The sequence below is a fragment of the Colobus angolensis genome, unplaced genomic scaffold, assembly GCF_000951035.1.
Source record: "Colobus angolensis palliatus isolate OR3802 unplaced genomic scaffold, Cang.pa_1.0 Scaffold217, whole genome shotgun sequence".
NCBI lineage: Eukaryota > Metazoa > Chordata > Mammalia > Primates > Cercopithecidae > Colobus > Colobus angolensis.
This window is the reverse complement of record NW_012115344.1, coordinates 3490216-3503117: the sequence shown is the minus strand read 5'-3', so window position 1 is coordinate 3503117 and position 12902 is coordinate 3490216. Positions and strand designations below refer to the sequence as shown.

Here is a 12902-nt window from a genome sequence, read left to right as displayed (position 1 = left end):
CAAGCCTCAGCAATGGTGAGTGCCCCTCCCCCAGCCTTGCTGCCACCTTGCAGTTCGATCTCAGACTACTGTGTTAGCAATGAGGGAGGCCCCGTGGGTGTGGGACCCTCTGAGCCAGGCGCGGGGTATAATCTCCTGGTGTGCCATTCGCTAAGACCCTTGGAAAAGTGCAGTATTAGGGTGGGAGTGACCTGATTTTCCAGGTGCTGTCTGTTATGGTTTCCCTTGGCTAGGAAAGGGAATTTCCTTACCCCTTTCGCTTCCCGCTTCCTGGGTGAGGGGATGCCTCGCCCTCCTTCAGCTGTCGCTCGGTGGGCTGCACCCACTGTCCTACACCCACTGTCCAACATGCCCCAGTGAGATGAACCCAGTACCTCAGTTGGAAATGCAGAAATCACCTCTCTTCTGTGTTGCTTATGCTGGGAGCTGTAGCCTGGAGCTGTTCCTATTCGGCCATCTTGGAACCACTTTTACCTAAACTTACATCTCTGTGATGCTGAAAATAAACTTTATGAAATGAAAATAAACACATTTAAACTTATTTATTATCTAAATTAAATAACATTTTAGCATATTTACAAATGTAGAAATGTGCACTGTAGTATATTATTTGATGTTTAGAATGTAAATGTGGTCAGTAACTAAAACCTGATTTTTTCCAAAAGTTGTAGTAATTTCCTTTTATTTTAAAATGTGTATATTATTTTAGATTTCATAAGAAAATGAAATTCTTCTCCAGACACAGCCACGGGATAATTGGCTCTACCTTTTCCTTTTCAAATGCTCCTCTCCCCTCCCAGCTGGGGCTGGGTTGGCTGTGGTCCTTCAGCCCGGCTGGTCCAGTTGGTAAGCCTGCCGTGGTGCCTGTGCTGAGCCCTCAGTGCTCTGGGTCTGCCCATCCTGTTATTTGGCTTGAGCAGTGTTGTGGGGATGGAGGGAAGGTACATGCTCTCAAGCTGCCTGTAAGTTTCTAGATTTTCCTGAAGGTAATGTGAATAGGAATTGGAAAAAGTAAAAGGGAAATTTACTAGAGAAAGAAATACTGGGCCGGAAGAATTGTATAAAAGGAGATACAGGTGCTAGGCACTAATACTCAAGTCTTGATTTTGTTTTATAGTGTGGAGGGTTTGTATAAAATTAGTGCATACTTTCCAAGGCTTACAACTGTATTTTTTTATAGGAATAAATATAAAACATAAATTTAATTTTAAAAAGAGTATAATAAAATAAATAGGTAAAATTTAATAGGTAAAGATATCACCCATAGGTTTTCTGTTTATGTGGTTATTTAATGTGTATATAATTTTATCTTACTTTCTTTAATTCACATTATAACCAAACCATCATGATTTTAGAGTATGTTTTTCTAACAGAGATTAGAAATGTGTTTATCTGGTTTTTTTTCCAAGTTATGATTTGTTTATAAAATGTCTTCTACAGGTTACGGCTCCTTTTACAGTCTGTTGTGGATGCTAACATGAATACTCTTCGGGTTTGGGGAGGAGGAATTTATGAGCAGGATGAATTCTATGAACTCTGTGATGAACTAGGAATAATGGTGAGAAGTTGATAGCATTTTATGTATTGATAAGTTACTCTATCCTCAGTTTGATTGCCAATGTTCTGAATGATGCAATTGCCCCTGTCTCAGAGCCAGATATTCCATTTGGGGCTATAGGAATAAATGGCATCTTGTAAATCCAGAGCCACAGGTGATTACAACTACCATAATTATTTATTTTTAAATGATAGATATCCTGTAAATTATTTATATCCCAGTACACATGTACCTACTTTTAAAATAATTTTCTTTGTGATATTTAAGTATGGATAGAAAATAAAAGAAAATATTTAAAACACTTAAAGGAGATCTGACAAAACCTAAAGAGAAGAAAAATAATGAAATTAAGTAAAGGTGTGTTTCATGTTGTTTTTCTAAATTTTTTCTAATTTTTTATTTTTAATTTGTTTTGAGACAGAGTTTCACTCTATTGCCCAGGCTAGAGTGCAGTGGTGCAATCTTAGCTCACTGCGCCTTTCCCCACCTTGGGTTCAAGCGATTCTCCTGCCCCAGCCTCCGGAGCAGCTGGGATTACAGGCGTGTGCTGAATTTTGTATTTTTAGTAAATCAGCATCCAGCTAATTTTTGTAGTTTTAGTAGAGATGGGGTTTCACCGTGTTGGCCAGGCTGGCGTTGAACTGCTGACCTCAGGTGATCCACCTGCCTCGGCCTCTCAAAGTGCTGAGATTATAGGCACGAGCCACTGTACCTGGCCCTAATATTGTTATTAAGTACTTTTAACGTGTTTTGCAATTGTGAGGATAAAGCAAAGAAAATATATTCTGTTAGTTCTATTATTGTTGTTCTAAAATATAAAGAATGCCACAGAAGACAAGGAATTATACTAATATTGATAATGCTGATGGTCATTGTGACAATGATATTATTCTATAATATTCACTGAGTGCCAGGACAGGCATTGTTCTAAGTGCTCTACGTATTTTATCTTCATGCCCATTCAGTGAGGTAGTTACTATTCTCTATCCTCATTTACAGATAAAGAAACTGACACATGAAGAGGTTAAATATTTTACCCAAACTCTAACAGCATGTTTATGGTGGAAACCAATTCCGACTCAGACAGGCTGCTTTGGGGCTATGACCTTTTTTTTTTTGAGATGGAGTCTGGCTCTGTTTCCTAGGCTGGAATGCAGTGGTGCGATCTTGGTTCACTGCAGCCTTCACCTCCCAGGTTCAAGTAATTCTCCTGTCCCAGCCTCCCAAGTAGCTGGGATTATAGATATATGCCACCATGCCCGGCTAATTTTTGTATTTCTAGTAGAGACAGGGTTTCACCATTTTGGCCAGGCTGGTCTCGAACTCCTGACCTCAGGTGATCTGCCCCCCTCAGCCTCCCAAAGTGCTGGGATTATAGGTGTGAGCTACTGCTCCCAGCAGGGGCTGTGTTCTTAACTGTTGCATCACACGGCCTCCTTAGGAAGGGACTGACGTAGTTTCATTACTAAAGTGTGCATGTAGTAATCCTTTTGTCTATGAAAAGCTAATTCCTTTATAAATGAAGTATGATTCTTACCAGTCTGGTGGTAAGAATCATACATACACCAAATGCCTGGTGAAAATTGGAATGAATTAGAAGTGAGGAGGGGTTGGAGGGAAGCCTCATTCTATGTCCCCTTCACACATTTTTTCTTTTTCAAATTCTTCTGTCTTCCCTTTCTTTTATACCTGCCTGGGGTTTTCTCTTCTCAGGTTTCTGTACACTTTTGTGCAGTTCTGGGAAGTCTTAATGTCTTTGATACCTTTCCTGGGTGCCTTTATGCATAATGGTGCCCCAATGATCACACTCATCAGGCTAACTTAATTTTTCATTTGTGTGAAAGGTAATGCCCAGAGCTCAGAATGAAGACTTTCTTCTGTGTAATAAAACTTATGGAAGTGTTGCATTCCCTTTTATTTGATTTGCTAGGTATGGCAGGATTTTATGTTTGCCTGTGCCCTTTATCCAACTGATCAGGGCTTCCTGGATTCAGTGAGAGCAGAAGTTGCCTACCAGGTATGTTATTACTCTTCCAAGAAGAAATAAAACACATAATATGTTTTAGTATTGCCTTTTGTAAAATCTTGCTTCATTTTGGTTTTTGTTCTCTACTACATTCCCTGAAATATTACACAGCCAGGTAATTGACATCCTAGGTGATTCTACCCAGTGTCATGGCTTTACCATCATCTATTGGCTGATGACTTCCAGATTTATCCCCAGTCCTGATTTCTCTGCTGAATTCCTCTTTCTTATATCCAACTGCCTACCTGGTGCCTCTGCTTGGAGGTTTAACAGGCATCTGAAGTGTAACATGTACAAACTGAACTCATATTGCTGCCTGACAATCTTGCTGCTTCTGAAGTTTTCTCCATCTCAGCAAACAGCAACACCACTATTTGAATTGCTCAGGAGAACAGTTTAAATCAATCGTTGATTCCTTGGTTTCTTTTGGATTCTACATATTGACATTTATACTTATATTCACGGATACATAAATGCAAGGAAATGATTATATGCTTTCTCTGTCTACTGAAAAGACCTAGAAATAATGCCCAATGTTGTAATGTTGAGTATTCTTATACTGAAGTAATCTTTCCTGTTAAGAGAAAAGCTTCTTAGAGAAATGGCTGACTCCAGGTCTGGCACAGGAAATATATTAGATAATCCTGGATATCTTCTTTTTACAAATGGCAGTGGTGTTAATGTAATATTATCAACTGATAGTTTTAGCCACAGATCTGAGGTTTATGAGCTGTGTGCTGAATATACTTATTTTTGCAACAAGGTCTGTTTAGGGGATGATCATGCTTTGAAACACAGATTGCATTATATTTCCTCTCCCCTAAATATTAAGTGCATGGCATGGGTTTCCATGTGGAATCAGAATGGGATGCTTGTCAATATGAGAAAATTCTGAATCATGATGTACTCCCAAAATACAGTTTAGGAACCAACTTGTGAGTATATCATACGCTAGTAAAATACTACTGAAACATTGGACTGATTCATTAGTATCCATTAGAAATGATCACTGCACCAGGAGATCACCCCTACCTTGTAAAGAGTTTACAAGACTGTGGAGACATATTGAGTTTTTATAGTGCTCTGCAACCTGTTAAAGAAAGAAACAAATCAATTTTCTCGGTAACCTCAGGTGAAGCTACAATGTGGATAATTATTGACTCTGATTTCAATTTCACATGTCCGACTGTCTGCCAGATTTTTTGCAATGTTGATATACAAAGAACAAATCTTTTGATATTTCTTCTTGAATGGTGAGTCTGCAACCTTAGGGAGGTCACTTTACCTCTTGCACTTCAATTTCTGTATCTATAACTCTAGTATGATGTTCACTCCTCGTGAAACTGTTTCAAAGATTAAATAGGATAATACATGTAAGGCACGCAGTACAAAAGAAATAACAAATAATACCAGCTGTCCCACTAACTTAGCATGTCTTCAAAGTCCATCTACTATCTTTTACCCAATGCACTCTTTCAAGATTTTTCTTTTTAGCAGGAAATATGAAAGTCATTGATACTTTCTTCTTCCTCACCTCCCACATCCATCTGGTTTTAAAATTGAGACAATTTTTTGATACCAATGTTACTTGTATTTGTATTTACTTTCTCATCCCCATACTTACTACTCTAGTTCAAATCTTATTTTTCCCTGTCCTCAAACATTACATTTGTTTTCTGATTGGACTCCCTAGCATTGGTCTCTTTCAATATGTGCATACTCAACAGAGCTGCCAAAGTCATCTTCCACTGACACATTTGAAGTCATACCACATTCCTGCTCAGAACCCTGATCCTAGAATATCTCAACATACAGATAACAAGGAAGCTATCGAAGTTATGTCAAAAGGATTTTTGAGAGACTCTGAGCAACCAAAAGGTGGACAATTTGAGATTCAATAAGGATAAGGACGTCAATGAATTGAATCCATCAAGTGTGTTAAAATCTAGAGTTCATAACATAGTGTCTACAGATGTATATTTTGTGAAAAACCATACAGAAATGCAAGGAAGCGATTTCTATAACACTATAAGACTCGAGATAGTGGTTACTTTTGGAAGGAGGAAGGGGCTGTGATTTAGGAAGAGGCACATGGATGGCTTCCGGCATGGCTGCACTGGGTGGTGGCTATAAGGGTGATTGCCTTATAATAATTCACCATATCATAATTTGTTTTCTGTAACTGTGTTTCATTTTAAAATAAAAGGTTTGAAAAGTATAATCAAACGCCTTCCCTTGCCAACAGCTCCTCTGAGGTGGCTACTTGCCCTCTGGGTAAGGTGTAAGATCCTCTTGTGCGGGACTCCGTCCAGCTGGTGTCTGCACCTGTTCAGGAACCATCTCCATCTTGCTGTCTATGTCCTGGAACATCTTCCCCGTTCACTGCCCTTGTGGACCACCTCCTTTGTTCTCCTTTGGCCCCTCTTAAGCGTGGGAAAAACCTTTTGCCTTTTGAGACACACATCACACTTTGAATTACTTGTTCAAGGATTTGTCACCTCTGCAAGACTGTCATCTCCCTGAGTCCTAGGGCTCATTCCCCTCTGCGTCCCCACTCTGTGGATTATTTACGAAGTGGGTAGATGAGTGGATGAATGAATAACTTTAAACATATTAATTATAGTTACACAGGTTGCAAACGTTTCAATTTTATTTTTAGTTTTCTTTCATATAAATAATTAAAATAAAACATCTATGTATCTTCAGTTCTTTGATGCATTATTAAAGATAAGGAGAGCCATTTCATGCAGAGTTTGTTAAAATTTTAAAGTAAAGCTTACCATAAAACTCTAAGTCAGCTTAAAGGTTGTGTGTAACACGGCGTCACTGAAGCTTTTTGCCACTTAAGGATTTATATTTGTATTTTCATCAGTGGCATAAATATGTCAGTGACATAATATGTCAGGTAGCAGCTGTCCCTTTCTTGGGCATGTACAAAGACAAAAAAAGAAATAGTGTTTATATGGCTGGCTGAGAAAAACACAAGACTTAACTTTTTTTAAAAAAAAAATGAAGCATATCTCTTTAATATACCTTCAGTGCATCTCTATTTCATCTATATGAGTTTCTGAGCTTCCTGAACGGAGAACACATTGAGAGCATCAGTGGGGGGCCATCGGTGTAATCACGCATGACAGTGAAAGTGAACCTATAAATATCAATGAGGTAACATTGCCAAAGCATGTTCTAAAAGAATTTTTCTTGACCATTGATTCACTCTGCCATTCTCAGAGGAATTTAATTGCTCTCTACTGGAGCACATGTCCTAGTGTGTTAGAAGAAGGGGCATGTCTGAGTCTGTCCAGTGCAAACATAACACAAGTGGATCCTTTTGCCTTTATGTAGGGCCAGCCCAAATGAGCTCAGTTTATGCAGGCCTCATGTGGCACAGTTTTCAGGTGGATTCTCCAGTTTTCCCTTTTATATTTAAATATGTTCAGTAACTTAATGTTAGTTGATTTCTCAGGACATGACATTGATAGTTATTTCAGAAGACATCACCCTGATTACCCTAATCTGTTTTCCTTTAGAGCATTCCATATTTGTCTTTAACTGCCAGCATACCTCTAGTACTCACTTGCTTTGTAAAACCTTCTCTAGTTCTCCTTCTGGTTTTCTGATCTCGGTGGAGCCTGCACAGGAACCTCTGTCCCTCTTTCAGTGGTAGTGATTGCTTTGCCTCATTTGTTTATTCACACAGAACTCCAATTTGCTCTTAAGAACCAATCCCCCAAATATAATGTCTCCTGCCTTTTGTATTTCCTGGAAGTTTTCTTTGTGGCAATCCACATAATGATGAGTTTATTCATTCCCTTTTTCTTTCTCGTTCTAAAAAAGGGGTTATATTATCTTCAGTTTTTATATGGCAGAGAAGAGAAACCCTATGTATCAGTGTTTATAAAATCTAGTTAAAAAGAATCTCAGAGATTTCTTACAATGTATTCCTACAGCTAACATGACTAGCCATTTTCAAATTAGGTTTTTGGCACGTAAGAATTTATGTGCAAAAATGCAAGGGCTCTAATTTTATGAGTAATTATAGCTCTGAGTATTTTATGGTAACTCTTTGAAAATCATTTTATATTTTCTTAATTTTCAGATCAAGAGACTGAAATCTCATCCTTCTATCATCATATGGAGTGGCAATAATGAAAATGAGGAGGCGCTGATGATGAATTGGTACCATATCAATTTCACTGACCGGCCAATCTACATCAAGGACTATGTGACACTCTATGTGAAAAACATCAGAGAGCTCGTATTGGCAGTAAGTAATGATTTTTTAATGCAGTGGAATTTAAGAATGTATCTTTAAAATGGATATGTTTGAATACTGGTATAGTATGTTTTATGCCCCTTTTTAGGGCTGTCTTCAACCGTATCGTTTGATTACAGAGTATCCCATTGTAGTGCAGCAGCAGATGAAAGGATTTATGGGCTGTGGACTTCTTGGAGGATGAACTTATCTGTGCCGCTCTCCACACATACACCAATGCAGTGCTTACAATGCTAGGTTGTCACATGCTCCTTGGAGTCCATCCGTGGATCCCAGAAAGCCCTTAGAATCTCTAGATTAGATGATTATTGATATGCCACTTCTACAATTCTGTAATCATATGTGTTAAAGTAGAATTTGGTATATATCACATGTGAATATCCTGGTATGTGATTTAAGGGACAAAGAGAGATGAGAGAGCTGGTCTCCAACCCCACTGTATGGCCCTTGCTCTATAGTGATTCTCTTTGCACCACTTTTTGTCTAATTGGCATATTATACAGACATATGTTAATATAAATTGGCCTTTTTGTGAGAAAAAGCATTTTTTTTTTCAGTAATGCCTTCCAAAGTTTTAACTTTTGAAAAACTTTGTTTAACATGTGATTTAATAATCTGGTTGTCTTTACACTGTTGTGTCTGTAAATAGATGTTTTAAATATCTGGGTATATCCGGAAGCAATTTGAAAGGGCATCTATTTTTTAAAATAGTATGTGATATTGGCACCTAAACATGCCCAGTTGAAGGTGCTATTCCATTTATGAGAAGAAACTTCACTGAAAATTCATAAAAAACGTGGGTTCAAATATATAACTTACCTGATATACTAAGTCATGTGTCGTGAATAATTTTTTCTATTCACAAAATGTGATGGTACAAGTTTTAAAGAATATTTACAGAACACTTATTTTATAATCTTTTTATTCACAATATTGGTATTGTGTTTTTCATGTCTGATGGATTTATAGTTTCTGAGGATTTTCATTTTATAGCATAGTGGTTAAGTACTCATGCTTTGAAATCCTGGCTGGGTCACTTTCTGTCTGTGTAATCTTGGAGAAGTTACTTCATCTTCCTTTTCCCATCTATAAAGTTAGGTTAAAAATAGGAGCTAACTTTTAAGAGTTGTTATGCGGACTAAGTGAGATAATGGATGGAAGGTACATGACTCAGTCTGACACATAGTAACCTTTTTTTTTTATTTTTAAGTTAAAATATTTCTTTGGGGGAGGGGACACCACATTTCTGCTTAACAAAAAAAAAATATTTTTACAATCCAGAGCTCTTTTATTTTTTAAACACCTGTTATGCCATGCATTCATAGGGAACAGGTTCTAGAAGCTCAGGCTCTGTTCCATTGGTTCTCACAGTGCACTTCTCTGGGTGTAGCCAGCTGTGCTTCCATTGAACTCAGGCTCCTTTCTGTTTGGCTTCCTTCTTTTTCTTTTCCTTTCTTTCCTCCTCGAGTTTTGAGGAACTATCTTGGCTCCTAGAGTGCTTAATATGCTCAACACATTAATTCTCTTGGCAACAATCTTGCACTTAACTTGTTGGTTTACAACAGTGCCAACAGCCTGCTGGCTAGCATAGTAGACTCCTCTGGTTTTCCCATGTTAATGTTTGTGGGGTATTCCTTTTTGAACCAGATGCATTCCCCTGATGTCTGCATCACCCTTCTTGTAGATTCACATGTATATGGCCAAAGGAACAACTCCATATTTTCTAAAAGACCTAGAGAATATCAGGTGCCTCTCCTCTTTTGCTTTGTGTGTCATCATTGTGGTGAATTACTGGAAGATGGTGGTTCACAGTGGTCTCAGCTCATTACAACCTCTGCCTTCCGGGTTCAAGCAAGTCTCCTGCCTCAGCCTCCCGAGCACCTGGTATTATGGGCATGTGCCACCACGCCCAGCTAATTTTTGTATTTTTAGTAGAGATGGGGTTTCACCATGTTGGCCAGGATGATCTTGATCTCCTGACCTCCTGATCCACCCACCTCGTGAGCTGAGATTACAGGCCATGAGCCACCACAGCTGGCCCACAGTAACCTTTTAATTAAGACTAGCCATCATCATCATCATCCTTGTTGGTTTTGTTCAACAAGGTAGGTCTTCAGACACTTATACATTTTGATCATTAATTTTAACACTACTTTCTTAAGCTTTAAAAAATTAGCTTCTTTGGGCCATTTCTTTTTCACCTGTGAAATGGAGATATGCCTTTCTCTTTAGGGACTTATTTATCTTAAAATGAGCTGTGAGCAGTAACTGATGTTTGCAAAATTTTTTGAAGATGAGCACTATGAAATGCTACATAATCACTACTGCTTTTAATTTCCATCAGACTATTAGGCATCATAAAAAGGTAAAGCAGCATAAATTGATTCATCTATAAATTGGCTGTAATGATTGGTTTCCTACTGCACATGCTTTTTTTAATGGCCATTCTGTTGGATCACCTTGTGGTATTTCCTGGTCCAAATAAGTGTTTAAGGTCATGACTTAGAGAGGTGTCATCTGTGAGATCTGCAACAAATAACCACACCTTAAGAATAAATGATTTGGCCGGGCGCGGTGGCTCAAGCCTGTAATCCCAGCACTTTGGGAGGCCGAGACGGGTGAATCACGAGGTCAGGAGATTGAGACCATCCTGGCTAACACGGTGAAACCCCGTCTCTACTAAAAAATACAAAAGAAAAAAAAAAACTAGCCGGGCGAGGTGGCGGGTGCCTGTAGTCCCAGCTACTCCGGAGGCTGAGGCAGGAGAATGGCGTAAACCCAGGAGGCAGAGCTTGCAGTGAGCTGAGATTCGGCCACTGCACTCCAGCCTGGGCGACAGAGCGAGACTCCGTCTCAAAAAAAAAAAAAAAAAAAGAATAAATGATTTATAAATGGAAGGAAATTATAATGCATCATCAAAGCCAGATATTTTTAGGTAGAGACTTGTTTGTAATTTTACTGCATGGCTCAGCTTACCAAATTTCTCAAGAATCTCAAGGAATGAAGGGAAATCTGTCAAGCTTGATCAATCAAGTCCAATTGACTGGCCTTCTTCAATGTTTTCAAAGCCATTGTAGCAAAAATATTTTTAAACATTTAATATCACCTATAAGTTCATCATACTTTTTAATATTTTTGAATTCACCCAACATCTACTAAGTACCTATTACCAAGTGCAAAGCCTCATCCCCGATGCTGTGGGGACACTCTTATCCTTGTGGAGCTTACAGTCTGCTGTGAAAGGGAAGCAGGGAAAAAATTATCAGACCTTAGGCAGTGAAAAAAGTGCTATAAAGAATGTAGCTTCATAATACTGGGAACTGTGTGGCAGAACCATTAATTTTAACTGAAAGAATCTAAAAAGGCTTTCAAGTAAAAGTTTACATTCAAGCCAAACCTTACAGGTTGAGAATTTTGAGGCAAAGTGTTGTCTAGTAGTACTTTAGGTCATGAAAACAATGTAAATAAAGGTAAAAAGATGTGAAAGTAGGTGGTATGTATAATGAGTGGCAAGCAGTGCCTGGTAGCTAAGAGCAAGGGACTCCTGGATTCCTGTGGGAGAGTGGAAGGTAGTAAAGACTGGAAGCAGACCATAGAGGGACTTTAAGTCCTGTTATGGAGTTGAGCTTATTCAGTAGACAGTGGGAAGTTAGTGGACGTTTTGCAGGAGAGGAGGAACTTTATCTGGTCCATGTTATGGAAGATAACTTTACTAGCAAATATTAGGGAGGTGAGAGGTTCTAGACAAGGAAACCAGTTATAATAACTAAAACTCCAAGTTACAGAGATGTCAGGGATCAATATGTGAATTATAATTATTATATTAATTAATATTTTTGTATATTAATATATTAAATTAAAGTTGGATGTGGTGGCTTACACCTGTAATCCCAGTGACTTGGGAGCTGAGGCAGGGGGAACATTTGAGGCCAGGAGTTTGAGACCAGCCTGGGTGAGGCAGCCAGACCCTGTCTCCAAAAAAATTTAAAAAATTCTCTGGGCATAGTGGCATGTGTGCCTGTAGTCCTAGTTACTTGAGAGGCTGAGGCAGGAGGTTTATTTTGAGCCCAGGAGGTCAAGGCTGCAGTGAGCTATGATCGTGCCACTGCACTCCAGCCTGGGCAGCAGAGCAACATTCTGTCCTTTAACAATTTTTTTTAAAAAAATTCATTATATAAGTGCTTTGTATAATTTATTTACTTAATTTGTAGAAGTTCCCTGGAGTGTAGGTGATATATTTATTTTAGAGTCATTAAGTCCTCAAGGTCGTGGAGGTCATAGGTAGTGGAGTCCAGTGGTGTGGGATTGGAAATGAGGTGATGGAAAAAAAATCTGAATGTAGAGTTGCTGCTACTCAGAGTGACTGAATGTGGGAGGTAGGAGAGGGAGAAATTGAAGATGACTGCACTCTGGGTACCATCAGCAAGAAAGGGAGCATAGTCAGATAAGTTTGGAATTAGTAAACAAGGAATTCTGCTTTAAAAGGTTGGATTTGCGATGTTGGCAAAACAACACAGAGAGAAATGTGGAGCTGGTTATCAGGAATGTAAGTGTGGCAGTGAACATGAGGTCAAGTGTGCAGGTGTGGGCTGGGAGTAATCAGAACATCCTTGTGAGGGGAAGCCATGGGACAGGGTATAGAACAAGGAGAAGCCTGAGAGAGAGCGAGTGTCCATCTGGGGCTGGAGAGGGTAGCTGGAGAAGGAAGAATCAGGAAGGTTGGGGGAAGCTGGAATGTGGAAGAATTGTGAACAAACAGCCAGGCGTGGAGAGAGCTTCAGAAATAATAGGTGTTAAATAGGGTCATTTATTGCACACCAGAGAGGGAATGAGTGGGGACAGAAAGAACTGCTGTATTTAGTAAGTGGAAGTTCATGGGTAAGTTTTGAAAAACATTTCAGTGGAGTGGCATGATCAGGAATTGAATGTCAGGGGTTTATGAATGAGAGGATGGTAAAGAAATCTGATGTACTGCAAGGGATTAAAGGGACTTTTTATTAGGATAAGGGGAGTCCTAAGGAATCTAAGGGAAAAGGGCAGTA

General features: G+C 39.0%; 1 protein-coding gene across 2 annotated transcripts in view; it reads left to right on the top strand.

The window, feature by feature from the left end:
• MANBA (mannosidase, beta A, lysosomal) overlaps positions 1 to 12902 on the top strand; it is a 149051-nt gene that overhangs the window by 107004 nt on the left and 29145 nt on the right. For both annotated transcript variants that reach the window (XM_011943217.1, XM_011943218.1), the window contains 3 exons: positions 1441 to 1558; positions 3489 to 3575; positions 7684 to 7851. In XM_011943217.1, coding sequence (XP_011798607.1) covers positions 1441 to 1558; positions 3489 to 3575; positions 7684 to 7851 — 373 coding nt within the window. The remainder of the gene's footprint in view (positions 1 to 1440; positions 1559 to 3488; positions 3576 to 7683; positions 7852 to 12902) is intronic.